Consider the following 26217-nt stretch of genomic DNA (forward strand, 5'->3'; position numbering starts at 1 on the left):
GATTTTTCTTGAAGTTTGCCAGGTCCTAAGTTAAATATACTTAAATAACATTTCTCTACCTCTTGAGCAGCAAAACCAGAGTAGGGAGCTTGTGTAGAGGGTTAACGCTAGGCTTTTGAGATCAGGCATACGGATTTGTGTCTCAGACTTCCATTACCAGCTGTATGGGTTTTGTTTTTGTTTTAAGATTTATTTATTTTAGAGAGAGTGTGCGGGCGAACACCTGAGCAAGGAGGAGCAAAGCGGAGAGGAAGAAGGGGAAAAGCAGACTTCCCGCTGAGCGCGGAGTCCGAGGGGGGAGGGGACTCAATCTCACCACCCAGAGTTCACGACCTAAACTGAAATCAAGAGTTGTCAGCCTTAACTCACCCAGTCACCCAGGCACCCCTCTAGCCTAGGTCTAGAGCAGGTAACTCTACCTCACCTTTAACGGGAATTGAGAGAATGTACAAACAGCGCTTTGGGGAGCCAGAATTCCAATTAACGACAGTTGTACTAGTTACGGCTTGGCTCTTATGCACTTTCACAAGGAGACAATCCCATTTGGGAAACGTTAACATAAAGGTTCTCTAATAGTTAACCCCAACCCCCAAACAATAGGATTAACGTAGAGACGACAAAGCCACCCGCTACCTCTCAACCCACCCTCCGCCACTTGACCGCGTCAGAACAGACCGGAAGTGGCTCTGCCCCTAACTAACATGGCGTTCAGGTCATTTCCGTTCTCCTCTCTCCAGTAGTTGGGCTTGGCAGCTTCTCGCGGTCTTACCAGTAGCATACTCGTCTCCGGTGTTCCTCCGTGGAAGGCGGGGCTAAAAAGGGGATTCTGCGCGGTGATTGGTTGCGTCACTTCAGGAACGTGGCTTCGAAGTTGGACGGCCCACGCCGGGCAGTGATTGGTCGCCGAGAGGCGGGGCGACTCGACCGCAGGAGAGGTGGCGGCCGCGGTGAGGAGAGCCATGGGTCAGGCGGCCAAGGTGACGGGGGCCAGGAGGGCTTGGGTGCGTTGCGGACAGGGAGGGGAAATGGACGGCCTTGCACAGGTTGTCTGGAATCTCAGCAGATGGGGGATCAGGATCCCCCACGGAGCATGTGAACGTTGCCGCTGAGGAGCCCGGTGACCACCGTCGAAGGGCAGTGGAGGGTTTGCGCGGGTGCAAGGAGGGAGGGTGGTACCAGTGCTTCCTTCCTCGCCTCCTAGGGTGCAAATAGTTTGTTTCTCCGTCATGCAAACTCTGCACCTGTTTCATCCCCACACCGAGTGTTTGTCTGAGGGACCTTTTTAACATCCTTGAGAGGTGGACGAGACGACAAAGGCAGCCTGCGTTTGCAACCATCTAATGAATGAAAGGTCAGATGGGAGAAAAATTTAGTCAGATAACCGGAAAATCGCGGCAGAATCACTTGCCAAAAATGAACACGAGACCTGAGTACTCGAAATGACCTTGGGAAGTGATGGCCTCATCGGGTGCTTTCCTCAGGACCTGGTCTCAGATTCAGCTCTTGTCCAACTGATGCACGTTCCTGGCTGGTGCACACTTCTCAGAGACTGACCGTCCCTAACTTTAAATATCAGCATGGCCAGTCGAGTCCTGTCCCTGTCACTGGCTGCAATATAAGCATGGTAAAGAGGGGGGAAAGGCCTGTTACAGTACAGTGAGGAAAAAGCAATGCTTATGGTTGGTCAGTAATAAGGAACCATCAGGCGGTGCCTCCTGTACTACTTTGGTGTTCTCAGTACATTTTAGTATCTGTCAGAACACCAGTAGAAACAATTGTACAGAGTTATTCAGATAATTTATTGACTATCCATAATAGCTGCCAATAATACCTTCCAGCCAGCATTTAGCCTACACTGTCTAGACATAGTGGATGCAACGGTAAACAGACCACTTTTGCCTTCATCAAGAAATTTAGCAGGTAGGGAGATTTTGAATTGAAATATGATGTATTTTGTGAGCTTATAACTGGGGTTTAACCTCTCCAGAGGGATGCAAAAAAAAAAAAATCTTGGGGTGCCTGCTCAGTTGAGCATCCTAGCATCCTACTCTTGATCTTAGCTCAGGTCTTCATCTCAGGATCTGAGTTGGAGCCCTGTGGTTAGGCTCCATCAGGGAGCCTACTCTAAAGAAGAAAAAAAGGCTCTCCTAGAATTAAAAGGTAAGTTGAGGACTGAAATTTGGTTAGAAATTAGCCAGAAGAAGAGAGGAAAGAGTAATTCAGAAAGAGGAAGTAGTAAATGGAAAGTCCTTGAAGTGGGAAATTGCTTGGAAAACCTGAATACAAAATAAGTAAGATTCATTCCAAAAACCCTTTTGAGGAGGTCTACCACATATAGAAGATAACTTACGGTAAGTGTAAAGAATACATAGCCTTTGAGGAAGTATGGGACTACAGCAAGTAAACATTTGATTCCCATACAGTATAGTAAGTGCTCAGTGCTGTGGATGTACTCAGGAAGGGCATATAACCTAGACTTAGAAGAGATAGGTAGGTAATAACTAAATTGAAACCTAGTTCAGAAATTACCCCATACATCTTTAATATTAACACATTATGTAAGAAAATGTAGACAAAAAAGCTGAGTAACTTGTCCAAGTTTACAGTAAGTAACAATATCTTGTTCCAACTGATCTGTAGAGAATCCACGTGCCATTTACACTACCTAAATTATCCAGTTAGTATAAGTAAATGAGGGAGAGAAGATAATCTGTGACCTTGTTTTTTGCATTTTAATAAAAATTTATTGACTCCAAGGTAACATTAGCTCTTAATAGTTCCAAGACAGTACCGAGGACATTTTCTTTTTCTTATACTAGTTCTGTTATTTTAAGTTTTTATCTAAATGCCAGTTAGTTAACCTACAGAGTAATTTTAGTTTCAGGTCACAATATCATAATTCAACACTTCCACACCACACTTGGTTCTAATCACAGCAAGTGCACTCCTTATTCCCCACCACCTATTTAATCCATCCCCCCTCAGATAACCATCTGTTTGTTCTCTATAGTTAAGAGTATGTTTCTTGGTTTGCCTCTCTTCCTTTATTTCCCCTTTACTCATTTGTTTTGTTTCTTTAATCCCACATATGAGTGAAATCACATCATATTTGTCTTTCTCTGACTTATTTCACTTAACATAATACCTTCTAGCTCCATCCACAACATTGCAAATGGAAAATTTTCATTCTTTTTTATGGCTGAGTAATATTCCATTGTATATTTATATGCCATGTCTTCTTTATCCATTCATCAGTCCCTGGACAGTGGGGCTATTTCCATAATTTTGCTATTGTAAGTAATGCTGCTATAAACATCAAGGTGCATATAACTCTTTGAATTAGTATTTTTGTATTCTGTGGGTAAGTACCTATTGGTGCAGTTGTACTCCACATCCACACCAACACCTGTTGCTTCTTGTGTTGATTTTAGGCATTCTCATAGGTGTGAGGTGATAACTCATTGTAGTTTTTTTTTTTTAATTTTTATTTATTTATGATTGTCACACAGAGAGAGAGAAAGAGAGAGGCAGAGAGAGAAGCAGGCTCCATGCACCGGGATCCCGATGTGGGATTCGATCCCGGATCTCCAGGATCGCGCCCTGGGCCAAAGGCAGGCGCCAAACCGCTGCGCCACCCAGGGATCCCAAATCATTGTAGTTTTGATTTGTATTTCCCTGATGAGTGACGTTGAGCATCTTTTCATGTGTCTGTTGGCCATCTGTATGTCTTGTTTGGAAAGATGTCTATTCATGTCTTCTTTTTTAACTGGATTATTCATTTTTTGGGTATTAAGTATTACAAGTTCTTTGTTTTAGATACTAACCCTTTATCAGATATGTCATTTGCAGATATCTTTTCCCATTCTGTGGCTGCCTTTTAGTTTTATTATTTCCTTCACTGCACAGAAGCTTTTTATTGTGATGTATTCCCAGTGGTTTATTTTTGTTTCTCTTGCCTCAGGAAGCATATCTAGAAAGAAGTTGCTACAGCCAATATCAAAGAGGTTACTGCCTATGTTCTCTAGGATTTTTATGGTTTCATGTTTCATATTAAGGTCCTTAATCCATTTTTTTAAAAGATTTTATTTATTTATTCATAGAGACACAGAGAGAGAGAGAGAGAGGTAGAGACAAAGGCAGAGGGAGAAGCACCCTTGATCCAGGGTCTCCAGGATCACGCCCTGGGCTGCAGGTGGCGCTAAACTGCTGTGCCACTGGGGCTGCCCCATTAATCCATTTTGAATTTATTTTTGTGTATACTAGTTCTTAAATTAGGGATGCTGTCTGTTGTGTTAATGAAATTACTTTCTTTTTTCCCTAAACTTGTAAAATGATTAGATTTATTTAACTCTCCACTCTTAATCCCATGCAACTTGTCTTCTAACTTGTAATATTAAACTGCCTGGATTTCTGTGGACATTTAAAGTCCATATTTCCACAAACAATCTTCAAGGCAGTCTTGTCTTTTACTGTCAGACACCTCAGAATTCTTTCAGTCTCTACACATCTCAATTCCAAAGCCACTTCTGATATTTTTAGGTACTCATTAGCAGTACCCTGCTTCCCAGTACCAAAATCTGTATTAGTTTCCTATGGCTGTTCTAACAAAATACCACAAACTAGATGGCTTAAAGCAACAGAAAGCTATTGTCTGCACAGTACTGGAGGCTGGAAGTCTGAAATGAAGGTGCCAGCAGAGCCATGTTTCCTCTGAAACTTGGTAGAATCCCTGCTTCTTCTCAGCTTCTGATAATGGCGGTCAATCCTTGGTGTCCATCGGCTCATTGGCTTGCTGGCTTATTCTTGCATCACTCTGAGCCCTCCCTTTGTCTTCACATGGCCGTCTGTGTGTGTCTGTGTTCTCATGGCATTTGCTTCTTCTTTTAAGAATACTAGTTATAGGGACACATGGATGTCTCAGCGGTTGAGCATCTGCCTTCGACTCGGCGTGATCCCGGGGTCTGGGATTGAGTCTCACATTGGGCTCCCCGCATGGAGCCTGCTTCTCCCTCTGCCTATGTCTCTCTGCCTCTCTCTCTGTGTCTCTCATGAATAAATAAATAAAATCTTTAAAAAAAAATACTACTTATATTGTATTAGAGCCCATTTTAATGATCTCATCTTAACCTAATTCATCTGCAGAGACCCTTTTTCCAAATAAAGTCACATTTTACAGGTACTAGGAATTAGGACTACAACATGACCTTTTTGGGAACACAGTTCAAGTGGTAACAGTATGGATATACCACATTTTATCTATTTGTTCATGAATTGATAGAATTGAGTTGTTTCTACTTTTTGACTCTTGTGAATAATGCTACTATGATGATTCATGTATAGGTTTTTGAGTAAACATGTTTTCATTTCTCTTGGGTATATACCTAAGTATGGAATTGCTAGATCAGATAATAACAAAAGAGTTCCAGGTTTTCCACATTCTTCCCAATACTCGTTCCTGATTTTCTTTTTCATTACAGCCATTTTGCTGGGCCTAAGTGTACTTCACTGAGATTTAATTTGTATTTCCCAGATACCAAATCATATTACACATCTTTTCATGGCCTTGATGACCATTTGTTTATCTTTAGAGAAATGTCTTTTGAAATCCTTTGTCTATGTTTTAGTTACTGATTGTAAAAGTTCTTTAAATGTTCCAGATAATAGCCCCTTACCAGATATATGGTTCGCAAATATTTTCTTCCAGTCAAGGCTTGTGTAATCTCTTTTTTGGTAATGTCTTTTCCCTTTCTCTTTCTAAAGTAAGTTTTTTTAGTTTTTATAAAGTTGATAAATGTGTAAGGTTTAAGAAATCAAATAGTGTTACTATAGAAACTAACAGGTGTGTACTTCCTTCTAATACTCCCAATTCTGGCTCCCCAGAGAAAAGTGCTTTTAAGTCTTTTAGCTATTCTCATATTTGCCTCCATGTTTCTAAAGAACATATTTAAACTGCTATTCATTAAATTTTTTCTCTTTGGAGGTGCTATTTACTGACTTTTAACAAGAAAAGTTGGGCAGCCCTGGTGGCTCAGCAGTTTAGCGCCGCCTTCAGCCCAGGGTGTGATCCTAGAGACCCAGGATTGAGCCCCATGTCGGGCTTCCTTCATGGAGCCTGCTTCTCCCTCTGCCTATGTCTTTGCCTCTGTGTGTGTGTGTCTCTCATGAATAAATAAAATCTCTAAAAAATAAAAATAAATAAATAAAATAAAAAAGGAAAGTTGATGACTAAGCTCCCCCCTTATGTCTTAGTCCTTTCATTACACAAATCTTGGTGAATCACTTTTTCTTTTTCTTTTTTTTTGTTATGGTTGTATTAAATTGTCCACCTCTGAGTCCTCTAATATATGATTACATTGCCTTTCTTTTCTAATTCTGTTTCTCTTGAAATTAATAGCCTTGATTTTATTAACATTGGTTGGTTTCCTACTTATCTGTTCCCAAAATCAGTGTCAGTTTGATTTTTTTTCCTGGGAACATCTTTTCTGGAGCAGTTCAACCTTTTTCTGTAGTCCAGACTAGTTGCCTTCTAGGCTGGCTGCACAAATGCTGACATGTATTTGTCCTTCACCATCTCTGTGTTGGATCACCTGTCTCACCAGTTCATCCCCTTGTGGAGCACATTATTCTATAGCTTTACAAGAAAGGATGTATGGCAGGTAAGACACTCCACATTTTAAAAAAATGTCTGTTTCCTGCTGCATTAAGTGATAATTTGGCTATATACGGTATTCTAAGCTGGGTATTTTTTTAAAACTTGAAGAAATTAGACTATTGTCTTCTCACAGTGATGCTATTTAGAAGTTAGATGTTCTGATTTTCTGTCCTTTGTATGTGAACTTTTTTTTATCTTCGAAATTTTTCTTTTTATTAGCATTGTGCCGAATTTTTATCATGATGTACTATAGTACAAGTTTTGATTTGGCACTTGGAGTTTTTTCAATCAAGTAACTTTTGCACCTTACTTGGTGACATTTTTCTCCTTTTAATTTCTTTTGTCTTCTTTCTCTGTTTTTGTTTTTGTTTTTTTTTTTTTGGTTTTTTTTTTTTGTTTTTTTTATGATAGTCACACAGAGAGAAAGAGAGAGGCAGAGACACAGGCAGAGGGAGAAGCAGGCTCCATGCACCGGGAGCCCGATGTGGGATTCGATCCCGGGTCTCCAGGATCACGCCCTGGGCCAAAGGCAGGCGCCAAACCGCTACGCCACCCAGGGATCCCTTGTTTTTGTTTTTTATTTTTTGTTTTTAAGATCTGTTTATTTGAGAGAGAGGGAATTTTAAGCAAACTCCGTGCTGAATGCAGATCCCAACTCAGGAGCTCCTTCCCAGAATGCTGGGATCATGACCTGAGCTGAAATGAAGAGATGGATGCTTAACCAAGCCACCCAGGCCCCCCACTGTTCTTGTTATAAACCCTATTAATGTAACTGTTGGTCCATCTTTTTTTTTTTTTTTAAGATACTTATTTATTCATGAGAGATGCAGAGAGACATAGGCAGAGGGAGAGGCAGGTTCTCTGTGCAGAGCCTGATGTGGGACTCGATCCCTGGGCCCCAAGATCACTCCCTGAGCCAAAGGCAGATGCTCAACCGCTGAGCTACCCAGGCATCCCACTGTTGGTCCATCTAGACTACTCTCTTAATTTTCATTTCTCCCCTCAATTTCTGTGTTTTTATTCTATTTCTTGGCTGTTTTTTCTCACCTTAATATTTGCTATCATTCATTTGATGTCTGAGAGCTTTGGGGCGTTTTCTGAACTTTCCTTTTTTAATTTGCTATGATTTCTTTTTGTTATTATTCCATCTTTGCAGTTACTTATGTTTCTGAGGAAGTTCATTGTGGTTTGATTTTTGTTTTTATGTTTTTTGCTCCATGTTTCCTGTTTCTGTTTTGATGTCTGCCTTTCATGTTACAGATTTTCTAATATATGTAAATACCTAAAACTGCCTAGCACACAGGGTATACTTAGTAAATAAATATTAGCTATTTCATCTAGTGAATGGATTGAAGGAAAGGAGGGAATAGTGGCAGAGTGACAAATCTGTGTTAAGTAGTCTAAACAGGAGATGGGAGGGTCTGAACTTAAATAATTTTCAGGGATGGAGAATATCAAAAACAAGCATTCCTAAAATTTCTACACAAAGAGTAATGTAGATTTAAAGAATTGCCTAGAGATTTCCAACTTGAAAAACTCAGTGTCTTCTATTCTCTACAATTGAGAAGACAGGAGAAAAAGCAATATTGAGGGAACAATATTGAGTACGTTTTTAAACCTGATAAGTATGAGGTAGGCTTGGCCTAACACCAAAGCCTCTACACAATCTGTCTTCTACCAAAATGTCAGGCTCTTCTATTTTTTTAACGGTCTTAGTATATTCTGAAGTATCAGCATTCCACTTCTCTTTGGGAAATCACAATTACATTTTACTAAATTATCTGAAACATCTTCCTTCTGGGCTCTCGTAAGATATAATAAGTTCATGAGTTTGTGTATCTGTGTGTAAACTTTAAGAGCAGATGAAAGGCCTCAGTATGTTAAGAAAAGTGAGAACAAATACATACCGGACAAAGTTTGTTACTATAGCAGTCTGATTTTGGCAGAGAGATTATTAACGTTTTTTTAACCATCCTTTGTTGTTTTTCTTTTTCAAAGAATTTGGTATTATTTTTGTAAATAAAGCTAATTTTTTACAATCTAAAAGTAAATAACGAATGGAAAGTTGTTTTGGCAAACGTTGGTTTTCACCAGCTATTTTGAAAAATAGTCTAAGTAGCAGAAGAGAAACACTTTGTAATCCTTGTAATTACATAAAATATAAATCTTTTTTAAGGTCTGAATTCTGATTTTTTTTTTTTTACAGGTTTTACAGCTCTTTAAAACATTACACAGGACCAGACAACAGGTTTTTAAAAATGATACCAGAGCATTAGAAGGTAGGTTTAGGGAATCCCTGGGTGGCTCAGCGTCTTAGCACCTGCCTTCGGTCCAGAGCGTGATCCTGGGGTCCAGGGATCAGGTCCCATGTCGGCCTTCTGTATGGAGCCTGCTTCTCCCTCTGCCTGTGTCTCTCATGAATAAATAAACCAAATCTTTAAAAAAAATTAAAAAGGTAGGTTCATTTTTTGCCACTTTGGAGTAAGTCAGTTCTTCACATGGCTACTGATATATCCAAGAGAACTTGTATGATCAAGATCCATCTTAGAGGGGCAGCCCGGTGGCGCAGCGGTTTAGCGCCGCCTGCAGCCTAGGGCGTGATCCGGAGACCCTGGATCGAGTCCCACGTCGGGCTCCCAGCATGGCGCCTGCTTCTCCCTCTGCCTATGTCTCTGCCTCTCTCTCTGTCTCTATGAATAAATAAATAAAAAATCTTTAAAAAAAAAAAAAAAAAGATCCATCTTAGAGGGACACCTAGATGGCTCAGTGGTTGAGCGTCTGCCTTCGGCTCAGGGCATGATCCCAGGGTCCCTGGATCGAATTCCGCATGGGGCTCCTTGCATGCATGGATCCTGCTTCTCCCTCTGCCTGTGTCTCTCTGTGTCTCTCATGAATAAATAAATAACATCTTTTTTTTTTAAAGACCCATCTTAGAGAATGATCTTCACATCTCTCCTGTAATGTTACGCTGTATAAAGATTACTTTACATTACACTAGTTTGAGGAGTATATACTTAAAGAAAAATTTTCAAAGATCAAGTTTTCATAAAGAATCAGGAAACATGGGATCCCTGGGTGGCGCAGCGGTTTGGCGCCTGCCTTTGGCCCAGGGCGCGATCCTGGAGACCCGGGATCGAATCCCACATCAGGCTCCCGGTGCATGGAGCCTGCTTCTCCCTCTGCCTATGTCTCTGCCTCTCTCTCTCTCTCTCTCTCTCTCTGTGACTATCATAAATAAAAAAAAAAAAAATTTAAAAAAAAAAAAAAAAAAAAAAAAAAAAAAGAATCAGGAAACATCAGAATTTCAGCATGCTCCATTGCTTGTCAAGTCATTAAACTTATTTCTCTATTATATAATCACATTTTCACACTCTCTAGGACCAGATACTTCATATTATATCATTCTAGAAGTGATAGCAGCTATGAAAGAGAATGTATTCCAAATGATTACAGACTTATTATTTCACGTTTTAAGTGGCTTCTATTATATCTGGAAGTCATAGCTCTAAAGCTTAGGTTCTGTGTTGGTCATGTGCAATACTACATAGATTTCTGCAGCTCTTTAAGAGGGCACCTAGGATACACCTAGGTAGTATCCCCATCAGGAATTCAAGTTTTTGTAATTCACCAAGAATAATTTCTTGAACATTAAAGTATATATTTCATGTTATATATACTTTACCAAATTCATTTAAATCTTTTTTTTTTTTTTTTTTTTCCCCGCCGCCCTTCTTCGTCCCCGGCGGGGACCGCCCCATTTAAATCTTCATAGATCCATGTGAGGTAGTTACTGTTATAATTTCTGTTTTTTTTTCCAATGGGAAAAAACTGACAAAATGTGAAAGGATTTGTCCCACATCTTAGTAGTAAGAGGTAGACCTGGGAATTAGCCTAAGCAGTTTGACTCCAAATCCCAATCTTCACCACCTTATACTGAAATATATAAAGCATAGAAGGAAGGTTTTCTGGCTCTTCTCCATCAACAGCATTTTAAGTGTTATTAAATGATATGAGAACTACTAACATTGCATAATTACCATGCACTTTACATGGGTTGTTCCATTATATGCTCACAGCAACAATAAGAGTTTCAGATTAGACTATATTATGCTATAATGATGTTAAAGTGTCAGTGGTATACAGGAACAAAAGGTTTATTTATCATTCACTTTACGTGCCACCCAAACCACTTATATATATATTTTGCTACTGTGTCTTTATTTTATTTGTGTGTGTGTGTGTGTGAAATTTAACATGCTTGTATGTATTGAGTTTTGCCATCTTAAGGCATTTAATTTAAATTTTTAGATTCATGGAAAGAAAGCATTGAAAATTATTCATTGGAATCTGATAGCTATAAGTATACAAATGAACTTGGAAGTAAAAAGCAGGAAACAAAAGTATTAGAATACATTAGGTTTAATTACAAATTTGCCAGCCTGTCAAAGGCTTCCAGGACACTTTTTAAATAAATACCTAATTTTTTAGAATTAGTTTCACATGGGGCAAAACTATTTCGACTACTAGAGAAGTAGTCATTTATAACAAGTAACATATACATTCTTGGGATAGGAATTATGAATTAGAAAAGAAATAATTATATATTTTTTTCTTTCTCTAGCAGCCAGAATAAAGATAAATGAAGAATTCAAAAGTAATAAAAGTGAAACTTCTCCCAAGAAAATAGAAGAGGTATAGTAATTGAGTCTTTCAATTATTACAAAGCCCTTATAATTTTCTTAGCCACTAAGAGGAAATGATGAAAATAGAGGGGTTATATGACATAAAAATTACTACTTGATAGTTGAAGGCATCACTACTATAAGATAACCTTCACTTGTTTGGTATGGCTCACCTCTTTAGGGTCATTTGCTCTAAGACAGCAAGTTGCCGGTTGAAAAGAACATGAATGTAGCTGTGGTCAAAGGAAGAGCAGCTGAACCAACCCAGAAACCCACAAAATTTCTGTCTTTACGGCAGGTGACTAAAACTAAGGAGAATAAGTATTAGAACTACAGAAGGAATTTCTATTCATTTAGCTCAACTATACAGACTTTATTTTAATTCCTATCTTGACAATAAAAGTTAATCTGCCACAATTTATGAGCTATGCTTGCTTTGGCTTTTGGTCACTTGCTCTAGTTGAAGACAATCTGTCTACTGACACTAATATATGAACTTCCTAATACTCCTAATACATGTTCTTTTAAAATAATGAATAATGATTCCTTTTTTGTATAAAATCATACTGCATATACATATACATTGTCTCTGTTTTGAGCTTCCTAAGTGTTCCTTTATCTAGCTTTGTGTAAATGTAGGGAAAGGACCCTTAGAAAGAAAACAAAAAATGGAAAATTATTTGTAGTAGCCTTTATAATTCCAAGAATTGGTTTCATAAAGAGGAAAGTACAAACTAGAGAAAATATTCCATGTTTAATAAAATTTCTACATGTTAAAATTACTTTTGATAAAAATGCATTTATTTTTTAGAAGAGAAAAATGCAATTTTTAGAATAGTAAATATCTGTAATAATTTAATGAGTCAAAATGAGATAGCCTAAGTGATAAAAGAATGAAAGGGAAAGATTTTGTATAACCATTTGATAAGGCAAACGGGTGGTGTAATTTTTATTCACAGGAAAAGTTAAGAGACATCATAATCAAGTCATAACTTGAAGAGAAATTAAAAGACGTATACAAAAGTTTGTATAATTTGCTACTCAGTAGGCTGATTAATAACTATGGTAATTTTTTTAAAATTTTGAAATCATAACAAATTTTTTAATTGACATGTCTTTGTATCAACTAAACTGGGAAATGAACTACAGTCTTCTAAATTCCTTTTACTTGTAAAGCACTAATTTAACCTTAAGCAGTCTAGAAATGAGGTATTTGTTATATACAAATGTGTATTTTGTATGTTTTATAATTCTGCATAGATTAAATATTTAGTAGGTTTTAGATAATTACATTGTTGTGTATTGTAGGGTTCATGAAATCTTGACACTAAAAAGAATCTTAGGCATCTTTTTCACCAGCAGTTCTCAAACTGTTTGGTCTCCAGACCTTCTTAAAGTTGAAGACCCCAAAAAGTGTAGTTCATGTGGTATGTCTTTCCATATTTACTGTAGTAGAAATTAAACCAAGTTTTTGAAATACGTATTTGTTGTCTAAACATAATAAGTTCATTACATAGTTCCTTATTCAATCTGGTGCAATGTTTGCAATACATGAAGAAAATTGAGGCTCACACAGATAAGTAGTTGGGAAAGGGTAGGAACATATAATAGCCTTTAAAATAAATTGTGGATATTCTTTGATACTACACCTCAACAAATGGTAAACTTCCTTATAGGTTAATTGCATTGTGGAACTCCGTTACCTGTTAGATGAATGGGTGGGGAGAGGTAAATAGGTAGATAAGAGATTGTTTGGTGAGTTTTTTTGTTTTTTGTTTTTATTTTTTTTTGGCTCCAGGATTCATATAGACCATCACCTGCTCATCCTTTATGCTTTTCCCTTATCCCTTATTCCTCATCTAGCCATGTTTCTTTTCTTTTTTTTTTTTTTAACCTTGTTTCTTGCCTTTGACTTATGAGTCAATTCAGTTTATGTACCTTCAATGGATAAGGAGGCCCATTTTTATTTCTCTTCCTAAGTCCCTTCTCACATCCTGTTAGGAGATGAGGCTTTGCTCTTCCACGTCTTCTCCATGTCAGTTAATGGCAGCTCCCTCTTTTTAATGCTCAGACCAAAAAACTTGGTGTTCTGTTTCTTGATTGCTGTCTTTCTCTCGAACTTATATCCAACCTGTCAGCCAATTTTCTTGGCTTAACCTTCAAAATATATCCAGAATTCAACCACTTCTCATCGTCCCCATCATTACCTCCTAGTTAGCCACCATCGTCTTTCACTGGATTGTTACAACAGTCTCCCAGTGAGTCTCCCATCTTCCTCTCTAACTCCCTACATCCTATTCTCAGTACTTTTTTTTTTTTATTCTCAGTACTTTTAAAGGCAGATTGAGCCTTTTAAATAAGAAGGCGGGATCCCTGGGTGGCGCAGCAGTTTGGCGCCTGCCTTTGGCCCAGGGCGCGATCCTGGAGACCCGGGATCGAATCCCACGTCGGGCTCCCGGTGCATGGAGCCTGCTTCTCCCTCTGCCTGTGTCTCTGCCTCTCTCTCTCTCTCTCTCTCTGTGTGTGTGACTATCATAAATAAATAAAAATTAAAAAAAAAATAAGAAGGCATATCACATTACTCCTGTACTCACAACCCCCTAGCTTCATCCCAAAGTAAAATCTAAAGTCCCTAATATGACCTATAAGACTCTGTCATCTGACTTCTGTTAACTTCCCACCTTAGCTCACTCCATCCCTCTTACTCTTCCAGTCTCAGTGCGTTCTTTGAGGGTGCTTGAATTTACCGAGAATGTTCTTATCTCAGGGCATTTATGCTGTTGCTTATTCCTAGGATGTTCTTCTGCTGCCCTCAAGTCTTCATTTACTAGACCAATAGATTTAATCTATCTTTCTCTTTGTTTTTTTTTTTTTTTTTTAAATATTTTTTTATTTATTTATGATAGTCACACAGAGAGAGAGAGAGAGAAGCAGAGACATAGGCAGAGGGAGAAGCAGGCTCCATGCACCGGGAGCCCGACGTGGGATTCGATCCTGGGTCTCCAGGATCACGCCCCGGGCCAAAGGCAGGCGCTAAACCGCTGCACCACCCAGGGATCCCTATCTTTCTCTTTGAATAGATTTTTAACCATGCATGATTTTGTAACGTCTTGTACCATTGATTTGGAAAATATAGGTTCACCAAGTATACATATCTTCTAAATGTTGACATAGTTCAGTATATAATATTTTAAAATTGTATTGATTAATATTAATATCTTATCAGAAAAATCTGTAATTATTGAGAAACTATCAAGCTCATAGTGGCAGATACAATTTCCCTAGAATTCTAATTTTTTCTTGAAAACTTGAATTTCATTATTGTTAGCAAATACAGTTGTTTTCTTGAAGTAACAGAGTCAGCTCGTTCATTTTCAAGGAAATGTTTGCCATATACCCAAGTCTGAATGATCATACTTTTTCTGCGGTTCATTCATATAAAATGGTATTCCATGGAGCAGGTTCTACTTCTGCTTACAACTCAAACAATGCAGAAAGCTCTACTATTGAGAAAATCATTTTTACTTCATGATATCTGAAAGGGTCTCAGGGTCCCTCAGGGATCCTCAGCTTTGAGAATCTTTGTTCTAGTCCACTTCTTCATTTTGCATATAAGTACTGAAACTTAGTTATTAACCCAAAGCCTTATACTTAATGATAGAGCCATTTATGGAATTCAATTGTTCCAACTCCTGATTCAGTATTATTTCTAGTGTTGTTTTTTTTTTTTTTCCTAGTGTTTAGAATATCCAAACAAAAAAAAAGATTCAGGGATACCTGGGTGGCTCAGCAGTGGGCACCTGCCTTCACCTCAGGGTGTGATCCCGGAATGGCTGGATTGAGTCCCACATCAGGCTTCCTGCATGGAGCCTGCTTCTTCCTCTGCCTATGTCTCTGCCTCTCTCTCTCTGTCTCTGTCGCTCATGAATAAATAAATAAAATCTTAAAAAAAAAAAGATTCAATCTCCTCCAAAAGAAAAAGAAAACAGAATTTTAAACATAAAATATATATTCTAACAAAAAATACTCTGAATCTATTTTGAAACAAAATACAGAACAGATGGATAAAAGTTAAAAGTACACACATGTCTGAGTTTCCTGTATGCTTGAAATGGTAAGTTAAAGGCCGCATTACCAAAAAAGAAATAACAGTAAATCTACAATTTTCAAAAACAGTGCATTCATATGGACCATTGAAAAAAATACCCAAAGGATTTATTCTGTTTGGTTTCTTAACAGCTAATAAAAATAGGTTCCGATGTTGAATTGTTACTCAGAACATCTGTTATACAAGGTATTCACACAGACCACAATACACTAAGTAAGTAAAATTAAAGAAAAATGTTTTCTGACTTCATTGCATTTTAAAATATTGAGCAACTGCAGCACTTTTAATGCTGATTAGTAAAACAGCTTGATTTTGCCAGACAATGCAGTATATCTTGTGTACTTTTGTAAGGCTACTATTTAGAAATGCTAGATTATGAAACTTTTCTTTTTTTGTACTAGATTTTTTTTTCTTTTTTAAGTTTACTTTTTCTTTTTAATCTTAACTACTGGTTACATTACAGAACTATAGTTAAAAGACAGTATGACTTGTTTTTCATCATATTTGGGGTTCTTAACATTTACCATTTATCATGTGCCTAGACTATCTAGTTCTTTACCTTTTATTCTATGATTAGAGTTACTTTAAAAATAATTCTAGGAAATGGAAATATAGTTGAGGATCCTCCATTATACCTCCAGACTGTTTATAGGGCTTCAGCAGAATTTTTATTTCACGTTACATTTTTTAAAATTTCTCTAAAGTGTCTTTGGAGACAACAACAACAACAACAAAAATGATACTCAAATTTTTGAAAGCCTTCTCTTTTTTTAAAGTAAACTATTGAAGTATAACATACAAACAGAAAAGTGCACAATTTGTAACTATGCATCCTGTTTCACAAAGTGAAATATCCATGTAACCAACATCCATAGTAAGCTATTTAATAATATTACCAACATCCCCAAAGCCCCTCATGTCCCTTCCAGATACCGCCTTCCAACAAGCTAACCACTATCCTAACTGTTAATACTGTAGATTTTTAATTTAATATAATAAAATGTTTGAACTTCATGTAAATGGAATCATATAGGATTACTGTTTTGTCTGGTTTCTTTCTCTCAACATTGTATTTGGGAGATTCATCTGTATTGTTCTATAGTAACAATTCTATAAATATTGTTTGAATAGGGACACCAGGGTGGCTCAGCGTTTGAGCATCTGCCTTTGGCTCGGGTCATGAATCCAGGGTCCTGGGGTTGAGTCCCACATCAGGCTCTCTGCATGGAGCCTGTCCTATGTCTCTGCCTCTCTCTGTGTCTCATGAATAAATAAATAAAATCTTTAAAAAAAAATACTGATTAAATATACCACAGTTTATCCTTCCTGTTGTTTGTTTGGGTTATTCCTAGTTTTGGACTATAATGAATATGGATTCCTTGAACATTATTGAATGTGCCTTTTGGTTTAAAATTTATACATATATGAAAAATAAAATTTTCTACATATATTTACATATACATTTACGTGTGTGTGTGTGTGTGTACAGTTGACCCTTGAACAGCGCAGGGGCTAGAGTTGCTATCCTGCACATTAGAAAATTAATGTATAGGAGCACATGGGTAGCTCAACTAGTTAAGCATCTGATGATTTTGGCTCAGGTCATGATCTTAGAGTCTTGGACAAGAGCCCCACATCAGGCTCTGAGTTGGACATGGAACCTACTTAAGATTCTCTCTCTGTCCCTACCCCCTGCTTAATTGCTCGCTCTCTCTTAAAAAAAAAAAAAAGAATTCTTATTTAACTTTTAACTACCCAAAAACTTAGCCCCTGTTAGCCAACTATTAATGAGAAGCCTTACCAAGAACATAAACAGTACATTAACACATGTTTTGTATATATATTATATACTATAGTCTTACAGTAAAGTAAGCTAGGGAAAAGTATTAAAATCATAAGAGAAAAATACATTTGTAATACTCCACTGTAATTATCAAAATTAATGTATGATACTGCTAACCAGTTTTCCAAAGTGGTTAGACTAATTTACACTTCCAGCAGCAGTGTCTGGCTCCAGTTGCTTGACACCCTCACCAACACTTGGTACTCTTTATCTCTGAAATGTTAGCCTTTCTGGTGGTTGTGTAATGTTAGTGCATTGTGATTTTAATTTGCATTTCTTTGGTAACCTATGAAGTATTAGCACCTTTTCAGTTGTTAAAAGGCCATTTTGATACTCTCTTTTATAAAATGTCTGTTCAAGTCTTTTCCCCATTTTTCCAAGGGCTTATCTGCCTTTTTATTTTTGACTTGAATAAATTCTTTGTATGTTCTGAATACATATTCTTTGTTGGATATGCAAGAATCTTCTATTTGGTGACTTGCCTTTTGTTTTGGTAATGTTATCTTTTGCTAAGAAGTTCTTAATTTTAATGTAATCTTTGTCAGTTTTTTCATTTATTGTAGATACTTTTGAGTCCTGTTTAAGAAATCTTTGTCTATCTCAAGCAAGGTCATAAAGAGATTCTCCTATACTTTCTTCCCAAAGCTTTATTGTTTGATCTTTTCACGTGGTTGTTCATATCAACTAGAATTGATTTTTGTATATGGTGTGACATAGTCAAGATTTTTTTTTTTGAAATGAAGTATAGTTGACAAAATGTTATGTTAGGTTCTGGTATACAGCATAGTGATACAACAACACTGTACATGCTATGCTAATCCCAAGTGTAGCTTCCATTAGTCATCAGACGGCACTTTGTGTAATATGATAATCATTGACTATATTCCCTATTCTGTACCTTTTCCCTGTGACTTAGTTATTCCAAAACTGGAAGCCTGTAGCTCCTACTCCCCTTTAGCCCCCTTTTGCCCACTCCCCCACCACTGTCCCCTCTGGCAACTACCAGTTTGTTCTCTGTATCTCTAGGTCTCTTTCTGCTTTTTTTTTTAATGCATTGTTTTTGTTGTTTATTGGTCACACATAGAAGTGAAATCATAAGCTATTTGTCAAAAATTACTTTTTTACATGTGACTGTCCAGTTAATAATCCAGCCTCATTTATTGAGAAGAACACTTTTTCCCCACTGCACTGCAGGATCACTCTTGTTGTAAAATCAGATAACTATATATGCATATATCTGTTTCTGAACTTTATAATCTAATTAGTGTTTCTATCCATGAATCATATGTCATAATGTCTTGATAATTGCAACCTCATAATAAATCTTCATATTTAATAGTGTAAGTCCTACAGAGCTTTAATTTTAGTTCATGAGAATATATCAGAAATTATTAGATCTGAGTTGTATTTATAAGAGCAGTAAACAGTGGTGCCTGGGTGGCTCAGTGATTGAGTGTTTGCCTTTGGCTCAGGTCATGATCCCGGGGTCCTGGGATCCAGTCCTGCATTGGGTTCCCCGCAGGGAGCCTGCTTCTCCCTCTGCCTATGTACTATTGTAAATAATGCTGCACTAAACACAGGGGTGCATATATCTTTTTGAATTATTGTTTTCTTATTCTTTGGGTAAAAGCCCACTATTGGAATTACTGGCTCATGGAGTAGTTCTATTTTTAATGTTTTGAGAAATGTCCATATTTCCTCAATGACTGCACCAGTTTGCATTCTCACCAATAATGATTGAAGGTTCTGTTTTCTCCACATCCTCAACACTTTTTGTTTCCTGTCTTTTTTATTTTAGCCCTTCTGACAGGCATGTGGTGAGATCTCATTGTGGTTTTGATTTGCATTTTCCTGATGATGAGTAATGTTGAGCATCTTTTTCATTTCTATTGGCCATCTGTATATCTTCGGAGATAAGTCTGTTCATATCTTCTGCCCATTTTTAATTGGATTTTTTGCTGTTGAGTTGTATCAATTCTTTATATATTTTGGATACTAACCCTTTATTGGATATGTCACTTGCACATATCTTCTCCCATTCCATAGGTTGAATTTTAGTTTTGTTGATTCATTATTTCTAAAATCTTTTTTAAAATATTGGGGAAACTGGGGGCAGGACAAAGAAAAAATGTTAGGGAAACTCTTCTTTCCATTTATCCCCTACTTTTTTCTGTGTGTAGCTTGTTTGTGTATTTGTTTTTGGTATCTCAAGTACATGCATTTGGATTGATCATAATCTTTGATTCATATCATTTTCATCATTGGTCTTAGCCTATCCTTCCTAGATAGTGCATAGAAAAATAATAACTATGTCTTATAAAAATATTGAATTTATCCCCTTGATTTACACTGTTCATTGATTATTGACATTTGTGAAAGCCCTCTTTCTCATATGAACATTGGCAGCTGGTTTCATTGTTGACCTTTATCAAACATGTATTTTATAGACAGTCACCAAATTTGTGAATTAGAAAAATTATGAATAAGAAAATGTATACTGAACAAATTGTGAACAAGAAAACTTAGGACTGGGATCCCTGGGTGGCTCAGCAGTTTGGTGCCTGCCTTTGGCCCAGGGCGTGATCCTGAAGCCCCAGAATCGAGTCCCACGTTGGGCTCCCGGCATGGAGCCTGCTTCTCCTTCCGCCTGTGTCTCTGCCTCTCTCCCTCTCTTTCTATGTCTATCATGAATAAATAAATAAAATATTAAAAAGAAAAAAGAAAAGAAAACTTAGGACTTCGGGTGGCTATATATTAATCATACTTCATTTCTAAACAGCATTATCCACATTTTTTAACTTCTTCTCTTACATATATTGAGACAAACAAAATACATGGGTGTTACATTAAAAAAAAAGTTCCAGGAAACTATTCTTTATTTCAGGTGCATTTTTAAACTTCTGTTCTGTGGTTTTTCATATATGCCTATGCCTAAAACTATCTTATGGTTTTTGTTCTAAGACAAGTTCATGTGATTCGACAAACGTTGGTTGCATAAATAAATCTAGGCCTCTGGTTTTCTTTTCTTATAGTGTCTTTGTCTGGTTTTGGTATCAGAGTAATTCTGGCTTCATAAAGAGTTTGGACATATTCGTTCCTCACACACCTGGGTGGGTCAGTTGGTTGAGCATCTGCCTGCAGCTCAGGTTATGCATAATCCTGGAGTTCTGGGATCAAACCCCAGTCCACCTCCCTGCTCAGCGGGAAGTCCACTTCTCCCTCTGCCCCTCACCCAGCTCATGCTCTCTCTTCTCTCTCTCTCTCTCTCAAATAAACAAATAAAATCTTTTCAAGAAAAAGAAATACTCCTTCCTCTTTTATTTATTTATTTTTAATTTTGACCTATATTTTGATTTGGGCCACAAGTGAATTAAAGGCTTTTTATTTGACGAAATTACTTTTTAATTGTTATATTTCATATGACCATAATAGATAAGGTTTTTCCGGGGCCTAAAGTAGAGGAAATAAATCATGATCTCAGTATACTTCTTTTTCAAGATTTGACAACTTCAGTAAACTTATGTTGTTATGATACGTTGATGTCTAATACAGAGAGCAAAATCAGGGATTTTATAATCCATAAAGCAGTATTACAATGAAAATAGCATAACAGCATGTAAATATGCCTATGATATATTTAGCCTAATGAAAGTGCTAGGAGTTAATTTAGAAAAATTCAATTGTAAGGCGGTTTTGATTTCAAAAATCATTTAAAGTGAATTGGATAAAGGGATGGAGTAGTGAATTTTGGCAAGTTTTCTGGTTATTTACCACTCTTTGAATTGATAATTTTGTTTCAGGGATATCCATCTTGCTGAGTTCTAAATTCCCATTATAAAATCTAGGAAATTCAGTTCCTCAGTTTTCTTTATACCTCAGGCATAGAATTTGATATAGGTGCAGTATACTTACTTATATTCAGAAATGAACTTGAGAAAAGAGGGTTGGCTTAGAATCTCTATTGCAGGCAGAAGTAGCATCAGTGGTTGCAGAGTCAAGTTACTGATTGAGAAGTGGCATAGGTGTGGTGGCAGGAGTAGATGTAGTAAAATTGAGTTTCCAGCAGCGTCTGAAATGTAACATCTTGTTTTCCATGGTAGTATAAGTGGTGGCAGTTTCTTTTAGTGCCCAGTAGGCACCAGCAGCTTTCATTATCAGGCCAGTTTTGCAGTATAACTTTTATACATTGTTCCTGGAAGCTTAGCCTTAAGCTTGCCTGATGCTTAAGCCCTTAAAATCTTTGCATGAGTTAGACTAATAACCTTTTTAATAAATGACTTTTCTGCTTCATCAGCCAGAGTCAGCTTCTGTTTCTTTTAACTAAGAACAATAGAAGTTGTTATCAGAAGTAGGATACAGAAAATTACATAACCTAAAATGTGGAATTAGTTGAATGGAAGGCAAAAAACTAGAGAGGGGATAGGACTATGTGGACCTGACCTTTACAACCTTTAGGCTGATGGTCCTCATTATGTAGTAATGAAACATAAGGTCAAAAAAAAAAAAAAAAAAAAAGAAACATAAGGTCAGTGGCTCATTGTGTTTCTTGAGACACAGACCAAAGACCAGCTGAGGCTACAGAAATAAGAGAAATAACCAGAATGGCAAGATGTTCTGGTTATTTCTTCCTGCCTTCAGCAAAACATTGAAAAAGAGGATGAATGCAGATTAAGCTAGTTGGTGCAAAGCAAATATGGAAGGAAGTACTATTTTGCTAAGGGCACTTTTCTATCTGATTGAGAGTCCTATACTTGAGATTTACAGTCTTGCAGTGTTGAAAATGAGAATTGCTCTTACCCACTCACCCTATAGCCAGTACAGACAGGTGGCTTTTGAGTTCTGACATGAAATAAAATCAGTGCCTCAAGCAATTTCCATTTGCCAGAAAAAGATCAGATATACATACAATTCATTTACTTACTGAGGCCTGTAATTTTTCATTACTTTAAGAAGTATCCATTAATCTTAGAGTTGGGGGAATGGGCAGAACACAGAGACCATTACCAAAGGATGAAAATCTTCATGCTTAAAAACTATCAGGATGTTTGCCTGTGACTACCTGTACATAACAATGATTAGGAAAAAAGTAAAAAGAGCCTTGCTTCTTAGTGGTAGCAAAGACCTGAGGTATGAAGTAGCCCAGGACTGCCTTAATCTTTATTTCTTGATATTTGAGAAAATTAAATCTCTTACTTTTAAAATTGAGGTATAATTGAAAATAATAGTTTCATTTGTACATGATTCCTTTTTTTTCCCTTTAATTTTCTTCATTTTCACACATTAAAAAATGAAACACACTATACAAATGGTTTTTCACAGCAGATTACACGTGGGCCTATTAGACTTGCTCTCCAAGTGCTGCCAGGACAACAGCTGTTAACCCCATAGCCAACGTAGCAATTTAAATGCAGTAGCATGCAGCCCTCAGCAGGGGAGGTTCGAGTCCCCTCTGTTCAATATATATATTGCAAAAGGATTACCACAGTAAGTCTAGTTAATGCCTATTTAGGTACATAGTTACAAATTATTTCTCTTGGGAACTTTTAAGATCTACTCTTTTAGCAGCTTTCAGATATGCAATACAGTATTATTGACTGTAGTCATTATGCTGTGCTGAAGAGCCTTAGATATTCACCTCTGCATCTTCATTTGGTGATGTTCAGCATAAAATGGCACATATGTGTTTGATAAGTGAAACAATTTACTGCCATTGCTAATAAGTTAAAACCTAAACTATAATTTGCTCTCTGGTGGTATCGCCAAAGATTGGTAGTAGAGGAGATATAAACAATGGCTAAATAATAATGACTTAGCTGATTTTCATTTTGGTAAACCACAATTATAATCTGGCTCATAACATTTTTTTATATGGATTTTTTTTTTAATTTTTATTTATGATAGTCACACAGAGAGAGAGAAAGAGGCAGAGACACAGGCAGAGAGAGAAGCAGGCTCCATGCACCGGGAGCCCGATGTGGGATTTGATCCCGGGTCTCCAGGATCGCGCCCTGGGCCAAAGGCAGGCGCCAAACCACTGCGCCACCCAGGGATCCCCTCATAACATTATTTTTAAGTTATTTTTCCTTTTGAATTTGTTTTAGTGATACCTTTTAAAAATTTTTTAATAATTCAAATTTATAGGAAAGATGTAAGAGAAGTTGAAGGGTATAGAAATTTTCTTTACCCAGATTCCATAAATGCTGACATTTACCACATTTGCTTTATTATCCGTCCTTCAATTTTTTTCTGAATGGTCTGAGGATAAATTGTAAACATAATGCTTCTTTACCCCAAATGGTCATTTTTAAAATCATGACAGCCCACTAGGATTGGATTTGGAGAAGGAGTGCATTTTTTAAAAATACCTACATATATGTTTGCTAAATTTGCAAGGATATTCCCTTATAAAACTACAATGTAATTACCAAAACCAGGATATTAATACAGATACAACTCGATCATTCAAATGTTTTCATTTGTCCTAACTTGTTTTCTGTAAAAGAAGAAGAAAAATTCGCTCTGGTCTAGGATCCAGTTGAGAATCACACAAATAGCATTTAGTTACCATGTTTTTTAGTCTTCCTTAATCTGAAGCAATCAGTCTTTCTTTGTCTTTCGTGACCCTGATATTTTTGAAGACTATATCCAAGTTATTTCATAGAATGTGATATGAGCATTTTTTTAATCATTCAGCTCTTCTAGAGGAAAAAAAAGGAAAAATCATTGATCTTTACAAAATTTTGTATTTTAATTAGCTATATCTCAATCTCCAGTAAGCTTTTTTATATAATTTTTATTTTTTTTTAAGATTTTATTTAATTATCCATGAGAGACACACAGAGGCAGAGACACAAGCAGAGGGAGAAGCAGGCTCTCTGCAAGAGCCCAATGCGGGACTCAATCCTGGATCCTGGGATCACGCCCTGAGCAGAAAGCAGACACTCAACCACTGAGCCACTCAGGCATCCCTCCAGTAAGATTTTTTTGTTGTTGTTGTTTAACTGGGATTCTCAGTAAGGCACTGTTGACATTTTAAACAACATAGTTCTTTACAGCACCAGATTGTCCCATACATCCCTGGCTCCTGCTCGCTAAATGCCAGCAGCATTCTTCACTTGGTGTGACAACCGAAAATACCCCCATTTGAGAACCACTATTCAGTAAAATTTAGAATCTTTAAATTAGGAAAATGGTCTTGCTTTTTATATAGTAGGCAGTTTAACAAATTTTCAAGTTGATTGTTTTAATTCTCAGTAATCTGTCATCAGATAGGTGATAATGTGCATTAGCAGAATTCTGTTCAAGTAATTAGTTATATTTAATAAATATATAAATGATAAAGGGTTAAGTTGATCATATATATTTTAATAGAATCTGAAATGAGAATCCTGTTAACAGTCTCCATTTAAAATCAAGGACTTTACCTTTGAAGTTAACTGAAATAAAATATTTCTGGAAGATTTACCTTAAAATTCATTATTTTACTGTTACAAATGTTAGGAGGAAGAGTGTATATTCATTTAATTTTAATTTTAATGATATCAATTACTTTTTGTTTTTCTTTCAGAATTGGTCCCTAGGAAAGAACTCCTTGTAGAAAATGTGCCATATTGTGATGCACCAACTCAGAAGCAATGAGTATAAAATCAAGTCTTTGTAGTTTTTAATCTTAAATATATAACACTGGCAAAAGTTTTATAAATGCACATATTTCAGAACTAGCTTCTTGAAAATGAATGAATTAAAGTCTCATAATTAAATTTCACATTAAGAGAACATTGTTGAAAACTGCAGAACATAGTTAAATATTTCTAAACAGCATTAGATAAGACATGTCATTTGTTTTGAAAATCAAACTTTATGAACTAAAATAAATGCTCAGGAGGTATGTCATATTCATTTCCCTTTGACCTTGAAGAGTATTTTGTTCTTAACTAAGAATGCAGTGTTTTGACAAACTGGTAGATTTTCCTCCCATGTGAAATGAAACAGATTGAAATTATTATATTAAATTTGTTTAGTCCCACAAACATTAAATTGGTCAAAAAAAAATCATAGTGTGTGCCAACTCTCAACAGAAAGTGGCCTTTGTTTCCTAAAGCACTGAAATTCTTTCTATAGCTAAGAAACAATTATTTGGTTTCCTCTCAGAAATAGAATATATCTCTCTGTTTCTGTAAAGACATTTTTCTAATAAGTCTTTCAAGGATAGATGAATAAAATATAAAAATCACCTAGGATCACTGTAGAATAAAGAAATCCTTTATTATTTTTTTTAGGAAATAATGACCTTAATCAAACTATATAATACAGCCTTAGTAGAAATAGTGTACTTAGACCACAGCTAGACTTTATTGTGAAAATGTATTATGTGGCTACATTCTTCCCATTTTCATCAATAAAACTTAAATGGCTCTTCTTCCACATGTCCCATCCATCCCTGATGTGATTGGCAGTATCACAAAACAGCTTGCCATCCTACCATCTAAATGGTGGGAACTATAAAATTGTACTTAATATTCTTCTTGTTTCTCTTTTATCTGTGTATCTTTACCATTCTCTTTTCTTAGTGAACATTGTGTTCTCTGGGACTGTTTTTCTTCTCCCATTCAATGATGATACAGGGTTTTTAATTTTTGCAGGATTCTTAATGCAAGCTTTGTTTGTTGGCAAAACATAGGTATATCCATACTGGATATGAAATGTCATATTTTAAAATAATTTAATTTAAAAATAATAAAATGATTTTAGGAGATCAAAGACTTTTCTAAATTCTTCATATTATACTTGACATGAAGTCATTGACTATCTTTAATGCCTTCTTATACTTGTAAGAAGAGTATTTAGATCAGAGAGGATGACAGAACATGAGAGACTCCTCTAACTCTGGGAAACGAACAAAGGGTAGTGGAAAGGGGGGTGGATGGGGAGA

At 36.6% G+C, this 26217-nt stretch overlaps 1 protein-coding gene across 4 annotated transcripts; it reads left to right on the forward strand.

The window, feature by feature from the left end:
• The first annotated feature begins 757 nt into the window (after positions 1-757).
• LYRM7 (LYR motif containing 7) lies at positions 758-26045 on the forward strand. Of its 4 annotated transcripts, none has more exons than XM_038552069.1 (5): positions 758-1001; positions 8859-8931; positions 11277-11344; positions 15574-15655; positions 24853-26045. In XM_038552069.1, exons 1-5 carry the CDS (start codon positions 960-962, stop codon positions 24921-24923), a joined length of 336 nt encoding a protein of 111 aa, XP_038407997.1. In that variant the 5' UTR covers positions 758-959; the 3' UTR covers positions 24924-26045. The 4 variants fall into 4 exon arrangements, with proteins under 4 accessions (XP_038407997.1, XP_038407996.1, XP_038407999.1 ...); XM_038552068.1 differs by having other exon boundaries at positions 759-1001; positions 11274-11344; XM_038552071.1 differs by having other exon boundaries at positions 767-977.
• The last annotated feature ends 172 nt before the right edge of the window (positions 26046-26217 follow it).

The sequence above is a fragment of the Canis lupus genome, chromosome 11 (assembly GCF_011100685.1).
Source record: "Canis lupus familiaris isolate Mischka breed German Shepherd chromosome 11, alternate assembly UU_Cfam_GSD_1.0, whole genome shotgun sequence".
NCBI classification, from domain to species: domain Eukaryota; kingdom Metazoa; phylum Chordata; class Mammalia; order Carnivora; family Canidae; genus Canis; species Canis lupus.